The sequence below is a fragment of the Plectropomus leopardus genome, chromosome 18 (assembly GCF_008729295.1).
Source record: "Plectropomus leopardus isolate mb chromosome 18, YSFRI_Pleo_2.0, whole genome shotgun sequence".
Lineage (NCBI taxonomy): Eukaryota > Metazoa > Chordata > Actinopteri > Perciformes > Serranidae > Plectropomus > Plectropomus leopardus.
The window spans coordinates 28,010,829-28,030,603 of record NC_056480.1 but is presented as its reverse complement, the minus strand read 5'-3'; the positions used below and the strand labels follow the sequence as shown (position 1 = coordinate 28,030,603).

Below are 19,775 nucleotides of genomic sequence, written 5' to 3'. Positions count from 1 at the left end.
TCTAGAGCAGGACCAATGGGGAAGGGACAGTAGTGACATCACGGAGGGGACTAGGAAGTATTCAAGGGAGCGCGGGGAATTTCCTTGATTCCACTTTGATGCACTCCCAATGAAGGAAACACTCCCTTTATAATGTTGAGGCTTTGCAACCTTCAGTCCGTCATTACTCCCTGAAATCCCTCCAAATAAACACACCTTCCCCCATCACACAAATACATAGGCTATCATTCTTAGTAAGGTTTTTTTTTCTCATTTTCTTGTGACAATACCTGCAACATGCTTCAAATCTTCATTTTGGCAAACCACAAATAAATTAAAACACAAACATTCATATAACACAATGTGACGTTTTCTTTTTAGGACGCTTTGAAAGAAAAATACATACAATACAGAACCCAAAAAATAAAGAAAAAAGAAACAAGAAAAGAGAAGCATTTGCATTGTTTTTCCCATGTTTTTTCTTGCTTTTCTTGAAAAAAGATATACAGTAGCTAGCTACCAATCACATATCACATGCAGATATAATACAACATAATCAGTTCACCCAGTTAGTGTCTGCAAACTACCGATCTAAACTATATCACAAAATTATTCTCTTGAAACCAGCAAACACTCAGCGTTTGAGATATTTTCTCTTAATAATAATTCAGTTTACAGTTTTCTCCGCTGAGAGATCACTATACGATCGACCCTGAAATGACGAGCCAGATTCAACTAACACGCTGTCGCACATGATCACATACCAGATGGTGTTTTGTTTTTTTACTCTTTTGCCTTTTTTTTCTTTTCCACAATGGGAGTGTAACACACATATTTGCTCACACGCGCACTCACGCATAGACGGGCATTTGTTACCGACCACGACACCAGGGGGTTCTGAAACCAAACACAACGTACTGGCAGCGCAGCTCGGCTTCAGCTCAGCGGTTTAACCCCTTGAAACCTGGAGCGAAATCTCTTTTCTTGTGCCGCGTTCAGACGCCTTTAGCAAAGTATTTTGACCTTTAAACTCAGAAATTGGTGCAATTTCTTTCAGAAACATGGCAAAAAAGCAATAAGGAACTTAGTCAGAAATGTTCCATAAATTGCAAAAAATTTGCAGATTTAGAAAATCACTTTTAAAATGTTAGGGTTGGGAGGTTAATTTTGAAATATAACAAGTTACAGATCACTACTTACTCCATTAAAAATGTAAGTCATGTAACTATTCTAATTACTTCATCAAAGTTATAACATAATGCATGTTTTATTCAACTATTTACTGAAAAAGATTTTTGTTTATGTGTATCCCCTTTGTAATCACCAACATTTTAATTGGTAAATGTAATTTAATTACTTTTATTTTAATAACTGTGACTGATTAAAATTATATGAATTTTGTAATTTTATTACTGTGACTCCAAAACACTGTTAATGACATATTTTAAATTATGTTGCAGAATTATTAGAATTTTCAAAGCATTTTTTCTTGGTAATTTTCTTTAAAAAAAAAAACATATTTATTTATTACAAATTTTCAGATAATGTTTTGTCCTTTTTAGCAATTTCTTGCCCATTTTTTTCTTCTTTTGTTGCTCATTGCCTTTTTCCCATGTTTTTGAAAGAAATCACTGGGCTCCTGGTAGCTCCTCTGGTAGCTCCTCTGGTAGCTCCTCTGGTAGAGCAGGCGCACCATGAATAGAGGCTGCAACAGCTGTGGGTTTGACTTCCCTTTGCTGTATGCCATTCTCCTCTTCTCTGTACCCCTAACACGCTTGAGCTGTTCTATGTAATAAAAGCAAAAGCCAAAAAATAAAAATCTTTAAAAAAGAAATCAAGCCATTTGTGCTCAGGTTTCAAAGGGTTAAACATCCTGCTCCATGATCACGGGTCGGGCCTGCTGAGAGCTGACTGGCATCAAGATGCTCCTGCACCCTGCCTCTCCTCACCTAACCTGCTGTCTGCCCTCCTTACACTCCTCCCCCGCCTCCCCCCAAAAGCCAGAGCAGGAGCGGAAAGTGACAAAATGTCAGCGCCGAGCGGGAGGTTTGACATCCTCCATCCCTCTCCTCTCAGCTGCTCCTCTCTAATGACGCTCGGCTGAAATGTCAGACCAATTAGCAGCTTTCCCTCTGACATTCAGCTGGCAGATAGCAAAACAAACACACGAGGAGCCCGCCGGATTGGACGGACAGATAGTCTGTGGCTAGTGGACTGATTGACACTGACGCAGCCGGAGAGTTAATATTAGATATTCATAAAGGTTGGAACTCTGGACACACTGGAGCTGTGTATCTCTTAAGTAATCACGGCGGGGAGGGCAAATAATATGTCTTTGGCCATTTTGCAAGCCACCTGACATTTCCAGAGAGCAGCCGGTAGTGATCAAAGCTCCTCTCCTTTCTGTTCCTCTTCTCCTCCTCTCCCAACTACTGCCTTCTCTCTCAGCAGACATCAGTCAGGCGGGCTCTGGAGCGTACGCTTATTTAAAGCAGCACTCCGTCCAGAGTCTCTAGCCCCGAACAGTCTTCATTTCTGGGTGTTACTGCCGGCGTCAAGGCCACAGGTGTGTGTGTGGGCGAGCTTACGCACGCGCGCATGTGTGTGTGTGTGTGTGTGAAGCGCGGATATATTCTACTGACCTTTTCATGGATCGGAGATATTCAGTCACAACCACACGTGAGTTTACAGTACTAATAATCAGGAGCTGAGTGGAACAAGACGGCGATTAGAAATTCAGCAAAAAAATTAAAAACAGCACTCCCTTTAGGCCTTAGTGTCATTCACAGTAAATCATATTCATCTCTGTTTAAAGGGTTGTCTCCCTTGTTCACACACACACACACACACACACACACACACACATACTGAGGCCTGGCCTTCAGCTGTACCATCTGGTATCTTAATCATGGGAATTACAGTCTTCTTCCTCTCCTAAACACACACACACACACACACACACACACACACACACCCACACACACACAGAATAACATGAGAGTAGAGAGAGAAAAGAGGTGATTGACTGTCATTCTATGTATCATACATAGTCTCTGCATAAAGCAACATGTGACGTTTTCATGTCTCCATTAGAAATCAATATCCATCTACATAACAGTGAGCTCTAAATTTAGCCACAAGAGACGGAGAGAAAGACTGAGAGAAACAAAGTGAGCGAGCTAAAGAAAGATAGATAAAGAAAGAGAGAGAGAGAGAGAGCACAGCTCCATGTAAATTACAATCTTCATGTTGCATTGACCTGTGAGCAACGGCACAGTCGAAAGAAGAGGGAAATGAAGGAGGGAATGAGTGAGTATAAACGCCAGTGCGCTGCCCGTCTATTAAACATTAACAGCTTCATTTATATGTAAATGACCCGACAGCTACAGAGAGAGACGGTGGGGGAGTGATGCTAGTTCAGTGCTGTAGAGAAGGAGGGAGCGATGGATGGGGAGGGAGGAGAGGATGGGATGGCGGGGGGGGGGTGAGTCTCCTTCATTCAGTAGTCTTTCACACAGGTTGAAATGTCCACACTGTCCAACTGATCCTGTACGTGCATGGGTGTGCGTTTAGACCAAAAAAAAAAAAAAAATCAAACAACGCTGACGCACACTCTTATGCACCTACACACACTCCCAGCTGATGTCCGATGGAGTGACAAACACACACTCACACACACACGAACACATACAACTCCTTCTCAGGTCTTTCCTAAATGGGGGAAAGAATCTCCCTGGACGAGAGGGAGGGGAACCAAAGTCACTTCTCGGTGGAGGAGAGAGGGTGATGGCTGCGTGTCAGCTCTCCAGTGGAGATGAGGACAAAAATAAATCCCAAAAATAATAACATAGACACACAAAACCGAAAAAAACCTCTTTGAGTGAAACAGCTAAAGGTGAGGATGGGAGATTGTTGAGTTAGCGTGGTGTGTCGTTTTGCGTGTCGGGGCTAGCTGGGGTTTGTCCGGCTAGCGTGGCGGTCGGAGGGCCGGCAACCGAGCGTTCAGCCGTCTGACACAGGCGGTGACACCCAGCCGTACTTCTCGTGGGTCTTCACTAGGGACTTGAAGGTGGCCTCGGCTTCCTTACGGCTGAATGCTTTCTTGGACTTCCCTGCTTTCCTACATATACGCCCCTGTGAGGAGAGACAGATACAGAAAGAAGGGAAGGGGTTGAGAGGGAGATGTGAAGTTAGGATAGTGTGGATACTAAATACAGACACCATTAAACCAGTGATACTCAACTTACGGCCTGCGGGCCAAATGTGGCTACCAATAACGTGCCAGGTGGCCCCCCAACAATTTTCTAATTCACAATAAAAATAAAGTGATTCACACTGAGTTGTTTTTGTACTTGTAGTATGCATAAAGTGCCAAAATGCATAAAACAACATCAAATAGAGCTTTTTTATCAAAAAAAGTTCCAGTGCAAGATCCCTCACACCTGTGACAGAGGTCCTAGTTGAGCCACTTTTGTCCTAAAATCTAAAGAACTTTCTAGAATCCTAGAATTATCCTAAAACCAATGATTGTCCTTAAATCCTAGAAACATCCTAAAATACTAGAAACATCAACCAATCTGAGAAATGTTAAGTCCAAGAAATGTTTCAAAATCCTAAAAATGTTTTAGAATCCTAGAAACTTCCTAAAATCCTATAAATATCCTATATCCAAGAAATGTCAAAAAATCCCAGAATTGTCGTAAAATCCCACAAACATCCTTAAATCCTAGAAATGTCCTAAAATCCTAGAATTGTCCTGTAATCCTAAAATGTCCTGAAATCCTAGAAATGTCCTTAAATTGTAATAACATTTATAGGGCTGTTAGCTGATTGGATGAAACTTTGTGTTTCAACACCATTGTGGTTAACGTGAGGTTAGGTATAGGCATAGAGCACTTCGATATGGTTGGGAAACGTTATCATTTTGGCTAAAATACCTGGGTTAGGCAGCACATGGTTTTCAGACATGTACAATGCCAACATTTTCTTATGGTGACTAGGTTGTTCATAGTTGGTAATTTCATGCATGTGTTTGAAAAAGACATCCAACATTTCCTCATCTCATCTCAATTGCATATGGGACACCATGACAGACGTGTAGTTAATCAGTGTTTCTTATGTGCACTTTTGATTTTGTACGCTGTTAAAAAAGGAGATGAAACGTGTCAGTTACTGAGCTTTAGAGGTGCTGGTAGGCAGCTTTACTAACTGCTGCCAGTCTCTGTGCTAAGCTAAGCTAACTGCCTGCTGGCTCTACCCTCATGTTTAACAGACAGTGGTATCAATCTTTCATTTAACGAAGACAAAGTGAATGAGAGCATTTCCAAAAATTTCGAAGTAGATGCAAAAAATGTAAAACAGGTCAATAAATGAAACATGGGGAAAAAAATAAATATTCAAAAATGTCTAAGATGTCTAGTTGAAAGTGTTTTGAGACAGGTGTTGCTAGATGATGCTGGAGGCATGACCTAAATGTTTCTAAATTCCTGGCTGAAGCCCTGCATCAAGGCACAATGTCTGCCAACAGAGCTGTTTCCACACAATATATTTGTGTGTCAGAGAGAAACCCTCCAAATCATAAATGAATTTTCGCAAAATTGGATAGACAAGCAGGTCAAGAGCAAATGAAATATTGATTAGATATTGGCAATGATCGAAATCACAGATTTCTGACATTAGTTGATGATCTTTTGTTTTGCCGTAATTATAAAACTGATGGAGATAGAAGTATCCTTCCAAGTTCTGTTGTTGTGTTTGTTGGCCTGCAAAAATATAAAGCCACAATGTGTAGACTTTTTAGGTGATTGCAACATCTATTCACACCTGCAATTATTGTCATTATTGATTAATCTGCTGATAATTTTCCTGGAAAAATCTATTCATCGTTTGGCCTGTGGAGAAAAGTGGCCATTACAATTATCTAAAGGTCATGGTGACATCTTCGAACAGCCAATTTTGTCTGATTAACAGTCCCAAAGCCCAAAGACATTGGCTGTGGTCGGAATGAATCACTATTGACTCAATATTTGTGGTCAGCCGAGTGTCCGAATTGTAATTAAAATTTGCGGAACACATTTTGGGGCACTGATTATTCCCCATAATGCACTGTAATATCTAGTGAATATTTATGTTCACTATAATAATAAAATTATACAATACATTGCAGACTACTGCCTCGTTGCAACTAACAAGTATTTAGTTGTCAATAGCAGCAATGGTTGTTGTTTACTGTAGTACCTATGAGGCATCTCTGGCATATTTAGAAATCCCAAAGGTGTGTTTTTCATTACTGTCATAAATACATGCATTCCTCTTTCTATAAATCTCATTGTATGTAGTGCACAGCACGCACCAGCAGAGCTCAGTCTCTGGTCTCTACTGATGGAACAAGCAGTTGAGCTGAAAGACACAGCAACACTTAGTGGTGATGGGAGAAGTTACAGTATGTGAACAGCTGGTGACCAGCAGGCAGAGAGCTCTGCACACATATAGAAGATGGGTTTCCATTAACTCTCACATTGTGCAAATTGAAATTGTGAATATAAAATCCACCTAATTGAAACACATCATTTTGAAAATTATCGTACCATTTATCACATCATGAGATGATGTTTCAGACGATAGAGGTGGTATTTCAGATTCAAAAGCCATATTTCACAAAACTGCAATGGAAACACTTTTTTGGCTTTTCTAGGTCACATGATGCTATGACTGTGTGCTTGTCAGTAGGAACTGTCTCCCTCATGATGCAGGAGGAGCAAGAGGTGTTACTGCATCACATAACTTTAAAAGTTGAGTGAATCATCCAGAAGTTTTGAATCCAAAAATCCTCTGTGAAATCGTGGACTAACACTTCCCAGAAATCCCTGATATGTGGCCATTCCCACGTATAAAGGGATCGCCTTTCTATTATCGCTCTATAACACGCCTACGTGGCCTCGGATTGTAAATAATGATGGCCAGTGTGGTGATTGCAATAGAAATAAACCTGCTAATGCTAACATCCGTCGGCATGCTTCTTGGAATGTTGTCACCAGAGGAGAAGTGAGAGAGGTCGCAGAAAGAGAGAGGAACAAGAAATTCACTAACATTAAGGCTCTCAAATGAATAATCTTGTAGGCCGGGCTGTTCACATAAACCATTTGTACAATTTTCTACAAAAAGTTGCGTTTGCTTGCTTTTGCATAATTGTTGTATTGTTGTGGGAAGCTAATATAATATTATTTAAGCTACAACTGTGGCTGAATATCTCCGATCCATGTTAAGCTACAACTGCCTTAGCAAGAAGTAGTGGGCTGACGGCACGTGAACGTTAACCTTCAGCCCACTACCATGATTAGTGTCCTAATTCACATAATTTTTTCAATAAATACTTAATTCAATAGATTCAATAATTTCAATAGATTTCACTGTCTAGAGAAATACAGTGAGTGTATAGTGATTAATTCGGGACACAGCCGTTCAGATAACAATCACATAAAACAGAGAAAAGCAACAAGACATCATATAGATCTAACACAATAGGAGACAATAAATTCTTGATTGTCATTATGTCTTTTTGCTTGTTGACATTGATTGTGCTTTCTGGGTCAGTGGAAGAATGTCATTCTAGGAAATTAAGAAAAAAAAACAGCAAAATAGTATTTGTCTGATTTGAATATGCTTTGTCAGATCAAAAGAAGGATGGCTCTCTTATTCACCACTGTCAGTTGTCTTGTCAAGCTCATTCTGGAAAAAAACATTTCAAGTCTTTCCAGACAAACTATAGAAAGACAGAAAGACAGCTCACACGTACATGTGGATGAACTCGCAGAGGGAATGCTTTGCCGCTGGGGAAATGTTAACAGGACAAGTGGTCTGAATGCAGGTTGACCAACATTAGATCAATGTTTAAAGACAGGGAAAGGGCTTTTAAGATGTCAGGTTCGATCACAAGTGATAAAAATACACCCTCCACTACACTGGCCGATGGAGAGGTATGTGTAGACCAGAACCAACAACTGCACTGAATGATAAAAGGGTTGTAAATATGACAAAAAAATAAATGTATGAGCATGTAACCCTCTTGAGTTCAGTGTGAAAAGCATCTCACACAGAGCAACGTGACATCTTGCAGAAGACATTTTCACCCAGGCACCACCTCGCTGACACCCTCCCTCCTCCACACACTGGAGCTAATAATAAGCGTGGGATAACGGGGCAAAAAAAGAAAAAAAGGGAGAACAGAGGTGTGGGTGTGATGATAAAGCTGCTTAGTCTGTTGTTGGCAGCACTGCTAAGTCTTCCCTGCAGAAGAATGCGTGGGAGGATGAATAAAAAAAGCAACAACTTTGATAGATACACAGCCACGGCAACAACGCCCTAACAACAGTGTGATACATATGAATGTCACCACTGTTTGAAATGCATCATTTCATTTCTAAAAATCAATCCAAAACAAGAAACTTCACAAACAGAAGGTTGTGACTGTACAGTAAATCTGTGGCTCACACTGCAGCTATGCTGAATTCTCTCCTGTAGTTGACTCACTGGACACTGTCCTGCTGCTGTGTAATATGTCAAGTACTTTACTGTATTCTTTTGTACACGCTCTGTAACACTGCACACGTCCCTCTACCCACAGTGTTTCTTGGCAGGGAGAAAATGGTGCTGAGGCCACTCCACTCCACTGAAACCAATACTAATGAAATTCTTGTAGCCTCTTTGCATGCTGCACGGCAGATCAATACCCCCATACTGTTTGCTGTTAAAGAAATAGTGTTTTACTGGGACATAATATCCCATGCATTCTGCAAAAATACCACATTTTTATTGTGCTTTTTATATACAACAATACAACTCAAACAGGATCCAGTTGCCCCAAGATCTAAACACTCATTTCGCATGCAAACCACAACACCACTAAGGTATGCATGAGGCCCACATGCTAAGGTGTAGATATGAAAGTACCATAACTGTTAACCACAGATAAACAAGAAAGAACAGCTGGAAGAAAAAACTGTCACATTATTCTATAAAATTCACTCATGGATATATAAAGAGAACTGGAACTAGTCCATTCATTCCTACGAAGGTTGCTCCAGTGTTTCCAGCACCATTAGAATATGTGCTGTGCCCAGAGTACACCCTGCACTCCGGGAGTGTGGTGCAATGGATAGCCCAACAGTACATATTGCAATAGCACTCCTAATAAACAGTCCACCTCCAAAAATATCAAATCAATACGTGGCGGCACAAGTTTCAATCTTGGTGGGCTACCACCAATAAATAAATGTGTTAGATACCCTGTGCTAGTCATGTGTGCAGCCAAAAAAGTTTGACTTCAGTGTGTAAAATTAACTGGATCTTCCGTATTGTTGAGCCCACTGAGCAGGTGCACCAGATATGTATAGTGGCCAAGCAGATCATTTCTGGTTTAGTGCTCTGCTAACTTGAATGGGGATAAAATGATTTTATCACACAGCTTTACTAGAATGTAGAAAAAAACACTTAAGGTTATTACAGCATATATTTAATGAAAGTTATAAACTATATAAACTATATAAATTATATCAGTATGTATTTCTTCACCATTACTGAGATGAAGTACTATTATGGTAAATATCAACAATATGTGCATGCAAAAAAATACTTGTACTGGTACTAATTTCATGGTAATAATTTGATATATGTTGGTATAATAACATATTACAAGCATTATCACTGTGCATGATTTATACTTTTGTTTTTTGTTGTCTGTTTTTACTATTACCGTGCCTATTTAAACTTTGGAATCTGTTGTAAAGAAAAAAACAAACATTGATTTTTGCTGTTACTGACTCAAGGAAATAAAGAAGAAATACACAGCAAAAAAGTATTGCTTTTTTGCTGTGTGAGGACATTAAAAGGTTAAACATGATAATGGTTTATCTGCATGATCTGTAGGATTAGCTTGAGGGAAAACATCAGCGCTTAATTGTTTAAAGCTGTCAGTTCCTTGATCAAGCAGTGGATTTCAGGGCTACAGTCCCTTCTCTCTGCCATGAGACACATCAGACACACTCTGCCGTTAATTCTCCGCTCTCATGACAGCTGATGGATGATCAGCGTGTCCTATTGCGTACTTGCTTGGCTATTTTGGGTCAAAAGTGATGCAGGGGATAAAGGGAGATGAGGTGATAACGTTGAATGATCCAGAGATTACAGTTACAGTTTCCATTCCTGTAGCAACACTGGCCTCATTTCACCACTGGGCTTAGTGATGCTCTCACTCTGTGTGTGTCTCTCCAACAGACACACATTCTGAAGAGCTTGTCCTATCAATCGCGGCTTGTATTTTAATCAATATTGAAATCAAGCCCTGCTATAAATGTCCAGCATGACAAGTCATTTAATATGACGCATGAAGCACTTCAAATGAAGAGAGACAACTGAAACAAGGCAGATTTCACCGCTACAATGACGACAATGACTTGACTGCAGTGTTGATTTTGTTAACGATAACTATGACGAAAAGTATTCCACAACGACCTTTTTTTCTGTGACAAAGAGGAAACAAGCTAAAAAGATTGATAACAAAAACTATGATGAAAAATATGCTTAATTTTCATTGATGAGACAAGATGGGACGGACGGAAATGCCAGTGGAGAACTGTCAGACATGGAAAATGTATGGAGACAAAAAAAATGTCTAAAGTTATTTTTCAGCTTCTGAACAGTGAGATCGATAAGTCAGTGTTCACAGTGAACCTGAGTACAATTCCAAGTTGTTTCAAAAGTTACTTGTGGTATTTTAAGGCCCTGATGAAGACCAGTATGGTCAAAAAATGTTGGCTTTTCAATGATTTAGCCATTATCATAAAGGCTTTTTGATGTAATCTCTCCTTTTTTAAGTTGTTCACATCTTTTGGAGCGCCTGGATTTCCTTCTTGTTTATCCTGTTGGTTCTTGCTTTTTCATGAGCACCCGACACAAAGTTTTTGACCTACGCTTGATCATAGCCTACAGAGCAACCAGCCGTCTCTTTTTTTAATTGGGAAAAATGTCCAGAGAACTTTGCTTGTAATGACCATAATTATATGTTTTATATTATTTTTTAAAGAATTACTAATTTTTTTAAGCAGCAAGGATGCAACTTTACAGTTTTTTGTTGTTGTTGTTGTTGTTAGTGTTGTCTTTTTTGATGCCAAATTTCAGGTTCTTGTACTTTTTTTTAAACTGATTTGTTAATCACCTCTGGGTCATTTCTTCTTAAATTGCTCATTGTTTAGGTTTCAAAGGGTCAACAATAGCTCTGCTGGAGAAATGCAAGTTTGTAAGTGTGTAGAAATGATTTGTCTTACTGTAATAACTTAAATAGAAAAAAAGAACTTGACTGGAAGTAATGACTAAAAGTTGACTACAATGTCATGACTTCATGTCAACTAAAATGTTTTGAGTTTTAATCATCTAAAACTATACAATGAAGTATAAAAATGACAAAAAATGTGACTAAAACTAATAAGCATTTTCATCTAAAGACTAAAACTTAAACCAAAATAGCTGCAAAGTGAACACTGCTTGAGTTTGGAAGTTGATTCATGATGGAAACAAGAAAACTTTCCCTCTGTTGGCAGGGGTTTTCACTTGCTTTGAGAAACTCAATGCATGACGCAAAGAGTGACTCACTCAGATAGATATAATACGCAGCCTTCCTCAGGGACTTTCTTTGATCCATGCAGCCTTTAAAACAGACAACAAACCAATGGGGTGTCACCGAACCTGCTCTGCCTGTGCTCTGCAGCCAGGGGCCCGAAATACAGATTACCCCGGCTGACTAACACAGATAATGCAGTGGGTTGGCTACTGATGCAGCATCGGTGAAAAGCTGGGTAACCTCGTAACCACACATTTCTTAACATGCTGCCATATGGTTGCTGTCACCACCTTAAAACGGCGGCGGCCGCCTTGGTTTTTGTTACAGCAATTGACCATTGTTAAAGAGGTGTGATTACCATGGTGATAGATGGCAGGGAGGAATGTTCCCTCATCTTGTTGTCATTAAACTAATCACTGCGGGCATCGTGTGAATGTTTTGTAGCAGGCAATTGACATTGGTTTGTTCCCTGTGAGGGGAACATGGGGCTGTCCGTGTGTGTGTGTGTGTGTGTGTGTGTGTGTACTTGTACTTACTGCATTGTTAAGACCAAAATGTGTTTTTAGCCAACAAAGCGAGGAGATATTTTAAAAAGTGAGGATATTTTGGCCTGCCTTCACTTCTTCAAAGACCTCTTTGAGGGTAAAGACTTTGTTTTGGGGTTCAGGTTACAATTCTTTTTAGGTTAGGTTTGGGTTTTTAAATGCAGTACTCTGAAAGAGTGCTACAAAGGGAGTGGGCACCATGAGTGTTACAACACTTTTAATCCCTTCTTGAAAGAACATCCTTAATATGTTAAAATATTAATGTATGGATGTTTTTTTTAATAAAGTCTAGTATTATGTAAAAATATTTTTAAAAATAAAGATAGGAAGTAGAATTGGTGATAAAAGGTTTAAGAGAAAGGAGTGAGGGGGACCACAGACACAGAGATGAGACCATCACACCAGGACACATCTCGCATAAAAAAGCCTTTTCAGGTCAGGGTTAGGGTTAGACATGGTGATGGTTCAGGTAAAGGGTAAGGGACAAGGGGATGCATTATGTCAATCTGTTTGCTACAGCAACACAGAGGAAGATAGGAGGAGAGAGGAAGAGAGTGTTAATGAGAGTGTGAGAACATGCTTCTGAATGTGTGTATTGATGCACGAGCCTGCACAAACATGAAAAGGTGAAATTGAGCATTAATTAGTGCTGTTGTATTTGCAGCCATCTACAGGATTTGCTCGGTGTGATGCATCCAAAGATGGACAGAGAGAGGAAGTAAAAATATCTGCTCATGAGAGGAAGAATGGGCAAACAAAAGAGTGTGTGTGTGTGTGTGTGTGTGTGTGTGTGTGTGTGTGTGAGTGTGTGTTGCGGTTCAGCTGAGTGAGTGCCCCGGGCCTATACAGTGCCATGTCAGTGTTTATCTATTTCAGCTAAGCGCTCGCTCGTTGAGAGGTACACACTCGTGTAAAGTGGCTTCTGGGTAATCGTGTGAATGGAGATCAGTCAATGGGCAGAGGAGGGAAGGCCCCAGTGCATGTTGGGAGGCAGCTCTGGGGGCAGAAGCGAGGGGGGAGGGGGATTGCATAACGCAGACATGTGCTTAACGGGGTCGGGATAAACAAACAGGGATCAATGTCATCATCATCCTCATCAGATCATTAAGGAGAGCCCTGTGGGAGCGACGGCGGGGTCATTAAAGGGTGATACCACCGTTTTTTTTTAACTTAAAGTCACTGTCATTGGTTTAGGTTCAGATTGGTTCCCAGGTCTGCACACACTCAGCTGAGCACTTTGTTGTCATCATGCTTGGACAGTATAAAAATGAACTCCAATAGAACGATGAAATCCATTATAGAAAACAGCAAACTGAAAACAGGAAATCCACTGATTTCCCACACTAAGTTCCGTGTACGTTCACCTTTTGAAACCAGGAGCGATATCACTTTTCTTGTGCTACTTTCGGACATTTTTCACAAGTATTTATACCTTTAATGCAACTAACTTTTAAGTAAACTTAACACTTAGATATAGAGACAACATAAATTAAGATTTAAAGTTATATTTATTTTTCAAGGCAATCGGTGTCAAGATTATTGTAATTAAAATCAACCTGTCAGATTTTACTGTGTGCAAATAATGATTATTTTCAGAATCTGTCAGTGATGGCTTTTATAATCAATGGGTTGTTCAGCATAAAATAAAAAAACCTTCAAGTTTCTGAAGTTCAAAATGACTTAATGACAAAATATATGCATACATTTTTAAATTCAGTCAATTTTCATTCATATAAAATTAAGACAATCATCAAATTGTTAACTGGCTACAAGGAGGAACCAGGGAATGTGCATTTTTGCTGAAGAGATGACTGATGAGGATTAATCATTTATCAAAGTTATATCCAAATCACAGCTTGTGTCACATCTCTTTACTGGGTGCCCTTTTTTTAGCACTTGAATGTTCATTTCAAGCTACATTGAACACGGCTGCATTTTCAAATGAATGATGAACAGTGAACAATTACGACAAAGCTGATTTTTACGCAAAGATGAAGATCTGAAGACTGAAGTGTTGTCAGCGTGAGCTCCAGTGACTGACAGCTTACAGAAATGAACAGTATCCTGAGAAGAGGATAGGTTAACCCCTGAAAATGGAGTAAACTAGCTTGATTTCTTTCAAAAAAACAATGGAAGAAAGAAATGAGCAGCTTAGGAAGAAATTAACCAAAAATCTGCAAGAAATTAGTATAAATTAAAGGGAATTTACCTGATAATAAGAAAAAAACCCCATAAAGGTATGACCTGAAAAAATTCTGGAACATATTTTTAAATGTGTAATTATGATAATTATAACTACAGTTTTCCCCTAGCTTTTTTCTTTTTTTCCAGAGACAAATTTCCTTAAAAAAATCTAAACAAAGACATTAAAGACCCCATTAAAAAAGGGGGGGGGGGGGGGAGTTTTATAAATCTACTTAATTCTGACAATTCATGGAACATTTCTTACCAAGTTGCTCATTGCCTTTTTATCCATGTTTTTGAAAGAAATTGCTCCAATTTGCTCAAGCCTTAAATCCGTGTGAAAGACCTCTAAACACAGCACAAGAAAAGTGATGCTGATCCACGTTTCAAAGGGTTAAAGCCAAAAGCATAATTTAAAATGATACTACTGCACTTCCCTAACACCGTTGAGCAGACAACAATACAACAATGCAAATCGATTACTAAATCTGCTCACACTACAGAGACACCTAATGATGCAGTGTGCCCTCACTGTCACTGTCTGTTCCACCCGCACAGCTCTACCAGGCTTCAGTTACTCTCATACAAGACACGTGACACTGCGACTATCTTCAAACTGGACGCAAAGCATCTGAAGGCCAGACTGGTGATCCCTTTAGTAACTTCCCCTCATCTCAGCTTGCGTGTGTGTGTGTGTGTGTGTGTGTGTGTGTGTGTGTGTGTGTGTTTCCTCCCACCTGCAGGTGAACACACTCGCAGCTCTGTTGACTTTCACCTCATCACTCCGTCACTGTGTGTATCCTCCCACACTAAAAATAGGTTGGAAGCTTCTAAACAAGCCACATCGCTATTGTCAGAGCAAACCTGCGCCCAAGGACGGATAAACATATCTTCTGTATGAAGGTTTATATATAGTTCTTTGTTTGTCATGATGCATCGCACTGTAAAATCTGACGAGTTGGTTTTACTTAAAATATATGACTTAATTTTGTAAAGATGCTGCACCTTAAAAATGACAAGTTGAATTCAATAAATCTTTCTAAGTTTTAGCAACTTCAGTAAACCAAGTTCACTTTTCTAAATATATGCATTCTGCTGGTTGCAAACGAGTCAATCGTGTCTGTAGATTTTTAATACTTAAAAATTCCTTGTAAATAATCTGGGAAAAAATGCCCAAACAACTTTACTTTTGTTCAGAAATATGGTAGTTACATAACACTGTAGAATTTCCTTTAGATAATGTGGAAAACTCTATAAAGGAAAAAATAAACTTGTATGGCTTATCAACTTAAAAACTTGTGTTTTGTTCATAATTATGGTAATTAAGTATTTAATTTCCATACCAAAAATTACAAAGAACTTGTCATTTTAAGTTGCTAAAACTTCACAAAATTAAGTTAATATAAATAAATTTCAAGTAAACTTAACAATTAGACATGAAGTTAACATAAACTAAGATTAAACATTGTATTTACCAACATTTTCTTAAGGAAATCAATTTCCAAGATTATTTTAAGTTAGCTCAACTTGTCAGATTTTACCGTGTAGAGACGGGCACATATTCACTGAAGAGCCAAACAAAGAGATAAAGATGAGACACACACACACACACACACACACACACACACACACACACACAGGAATAATTAATCAATATTGTTTCCATTAGCAAACTGGAGAGAGAAGACACTGCACCATAATTAGGGAGCACTGCAGAGCTGCTAGCTCATCTCCTCAAGCAGCAAATCAAGATTAACACACACACACACGCACACACACACACATTCCCCCTCTCTCTCTGCTGTGGGTACACTTTTTTGCTTGACCTCTCTTTGGTCACAGAAGCTTAATGACCACAGAGGACTCAACAATAATGTTCTGTTATATCATCAAAGACAAAAAAAGCACCAAGTGTTGGGGGCTGGGCGGGAGAACCCAGTGACAGTTTACGTAAGGTCTCCTGCCACAGTGCTGTCACGCTGCTGACGTCAGACCGAGAGGAGAGAGAGGCAGACTCAATGTGTGAAATGAAGTATGACAGAAAAGTGAGCAAAAACACGGTTAGAGAATTCTGATCTGGGTGGAAAAATGAATATCTATTCAGAGTTTTAATGATTATAGCCTGCAGTGCATTTGGAGATGCAGCCATTTCCATGCTGCTGCTGCTGCTGCTGCTGCTGCTGCTGCTGCTGCAGTGCACTGAGGATGTGAAAAACACATTTGACAGGATTACATAATCCAGTCAGTCTAAGTCAGCGAGGACTGCTGGTAGGTAGGCTACCTGCTGTCTCTATTTTTCATCCGTCTTTCCATCCGTCACCACACATGTTGAATAATCGTGTTATTCCTCCTGATGGGAGTGCAGAAATTGCAAGACCGCATTAGAGGCTGTATGGGGACGGTTCAGGTCTTTGTTGTCAAAGGATGCTGATTTATGGAAGCAATAAAAGGAGAGCAAAGCAGGACTGCAGAGGAGCTGGCATCACGGAGATACTGAGCTTTGCACCGCATGAAATGGCTGCCATAAAGGCACATAAAGATTAATAATATTCACGATCATGGGATTGCTCACAGCAGACGGGAGGGGGATGAGGAGGCTACAGGCCTGTGATAGGACATTACAGCACCTATAGCTCACATTGAGCATATGAAAGGCTATAAATAGGCTCAACGTGTAGCAAATACACCAATTTCACTCAAGCATTTTGTCTTGTCCTGGTATTTTTCTTTAAAAAATAAGAAATAAAACAGCCTCCTATATTTCCTATACACTTGTTTTGTGAATTTTCATAAAAACTGACAGGTTGTCTTGTGAGATCACTCCACTGGTGTGATCATTGACATCAATTTTTCTGAATAATTTTGTCATGTAATGATATTTTGCCTTTAAAATATAAAAAAATAAAACCACCTCCTATTGGGGAGTATTTCCTATTCGCCTTTTTTATGAATTTTCCTAAAAACTGCAGGTTGTCTTGAGAGATCACCCCACTATTGTCCAAAAAGGACACTTAGAACATTTTAACTTGATTAGCAATAGATAGATGAAATTTCCAAAAACATATTGACATACTTTTACATCTATATTAAAGTAAATTCTGTCTTAAAATGCTAAAAAGAAAAAAAAAAAAGAAAAAACAGCGTTAGACTAAAAGCCTCACCATGGTTGACACATGTTTTACATTCGTAAAAGCAGTTTTAGGCGTTAATTACGCATGACGCACGGACGATTAATGGAATTGCTCACATCCAGTGCGTGTCATGGCTGAAACTAAATGTACTAGAGATGATTAACTAGCCCTGTGGTTGATGATGTCCCATGCACGGACCCACACCCCCTCCCAGCCGCCCCTTCCCTCCCCTCACCTGTCCTTTTACGAGGCTGGCCGCAAACTGCCTCATGACCGCCTCCACCGTGTAGGCGCTGGACCATCCGCGAGGGGTCAACAGCTCCATGCATATGGCCCCGCCGTCCAGCACGTAGCCGTTCTCCAACCGGGGCGTCAGGACGCGCATAAACGGCGGCGAGAAGGGGAAATTATCAGGAAAGGTGACGTTGAGCAGTATGAACTCGGTGCTGGTCTCCTTCATGTCCTGCCACAGCGCCGAGTCCTTGTCCACCTGGTGCAGCTTGACGTTCCAGTCATACAGGTTGTCCTCCACCAGCTCCACCGTGATGAAGTTGTCCCCTAACCTCCTGATCTCCTGTAGCTCCTTCATCAGCCGCCGCGTCCGGACCTGGGTGCAGTGTTGCCGGTGAGGCGCCAGCGGTGGTATCGAGGAGGCACTGGTCGCTTTACTCCCGCCTCCTCCTCCCCCCGTCTGCTGCTTCTCCTTCGCATCCTTGCCCTGCTTATCCTTGCCGGACGGCTTGTCCTTGCCGTGCTGGTCCAGCTTCCTCGCCTTGATCTCCGGGGTGCTCAGGATGTTAGTTTCGTTGGCGGTCTGACAGTGTTTGTTAGCGTTGTTCTTTTGGTTCCCTTTGGTGCCCTTTAGTGAGCCCTGGTGGTGCTTTGGGTCTTCGGTGTCTCGGTCGTGCAGGCGGATCAGACCGATCTTCCGCAGTAGAGTGGCCATAATTTTTTAACAGATCTCTGTTTCTCCGCCGACCCCCCGCACAGGGGCAAGAATCACCCTCTTACAGCCGCTCCTCGCTCACACACAAGACCTTTATCGATGCCGATTATTAACCTTGTTGTACCGCAATCCCCCCTCCGTTCACTGCAGCCTCGGGATCAACACAGCCGGTGCGCAGGCTTCTCCTCAGAGCATCATCTCGACACGGCGCGACTGAGGACAAAAAACAGCATATTAATTCTATTTAAGATGAATAATCTCACACACAGTTTTGTCCAAACAGAATTGAGTCATTTTTTTCACCACAAGTGAGCCGACATGATGACTGTGACTGCAGTAGTTCAATGATAGGACGCTGCGTTACGCAGAGGTGATGATGTTATAACACATTTGAACAGAATGGTGCATATTATCAGGAAAAACGCAGAAAAATCACAGAATGAACCATCGAGGAATAAAAAATCACCATCACAGGGTTATTATAACAAATGATCTGGCTGATGTTTACGCACAGACTCCTATAGGAAATGTATAGAATGGAGCTATAGCAGATTAAAACATAGCCTATAAATATTTTTTTTAAAAATACTGAAGTCAATATAAATGCGTTATAAGGATAAACTATTCTAATATATTATTATAGAGGATTCAAATAAAGGCTGATGAAGTCACTATTAACGTCCAAAACCTGTCTGTAACCATCAGCGTTCGTCCTTATCATAAGACCATCATACATGTTCCTCCGTGTCCTCTCCCGCCCACACAGACCCAGCGCTCCACCAGCAGCCCGACAGCAGCTCGTGCTTACCGTAGACGGCTCAAATTCCAACTATGTCCGTTTTTTAAAATATATATCCCGTTCTGTGTACCGGACACCGATCCCGCTGTGTGTGAGGAGCAGAAATGGCTCCACCATGTAGTGAAGCTGCAGTGAGGAGGAGGAGGTGGTGGAGGAGGAGGAGCAGAGTCTTTGATGTGTGTGCAGCTGCGGCAGCTCCTGCTTTAATGCAGCCGAGGACGAAGCAGCCCCCGGTAATCCTGCTCAGCCAGTCTGCTCTCACCGGCGGAGCTGCAACGGTGAAGCCTTTTCAAAATAAAAGCTTCTAGACTTACGTTCAAAGCAAGCCAAGCATTAACCCTCTGAAAGCTGGATCTGAAAGTCTGAAAGAGCTGAAACTCTCTAAAGCTTGTGTTAACCACAGACCTTATTTTAAACATCTATTAGCCCAAAACCCGTTGACTCTGAGATGAGGGAACCAAGGAAATGTTAACTCATTTCTTTGTGGTGGTTTTGCCTCGTTTATTGTGGTTTTGTATGTCTTTGTAGCCATTTCATGGCTTTTTGGGGTAATTTGGGGTTTTTTAGGGTAGTTTTG

At 40.6% G+C, this 19,775-nt stretch overlaps 1 protein-coding gene across 1 annotated transcript; it reads right to left on the bottom strand.

The window, feature by feature from the left end:
- Positions 1-2,313: 2,313 nt before the first annotated feature.
- ube2ql1 (ubiquitin-conjugating enzyme E2Q family-like 1) lies at positions 2,314-19,415 on the bottom strand. Its single transcript, XM_042506574.1, has 3 exons — positions 19,208-19,415; positions 17,689-18,612; positions 2,314-4,113 (listed from the first exon to the last, which is right to left on the bottom strand). The coding sequence occupies exons 2-3, from the start codon at positions 18,397-18,399 to the stop codon at positions 3,982-3,984; spliced, it is 843 nt and encodes a 280-aa protein (XP_042362508.1). The 5' UTR covers positions 18,400-18,612; positions 19,208-19,415; the 3' UTR covers positions 2,314-3,981.
- Positions 19,416-19,775: the final 360 nt, after the last annotated feature.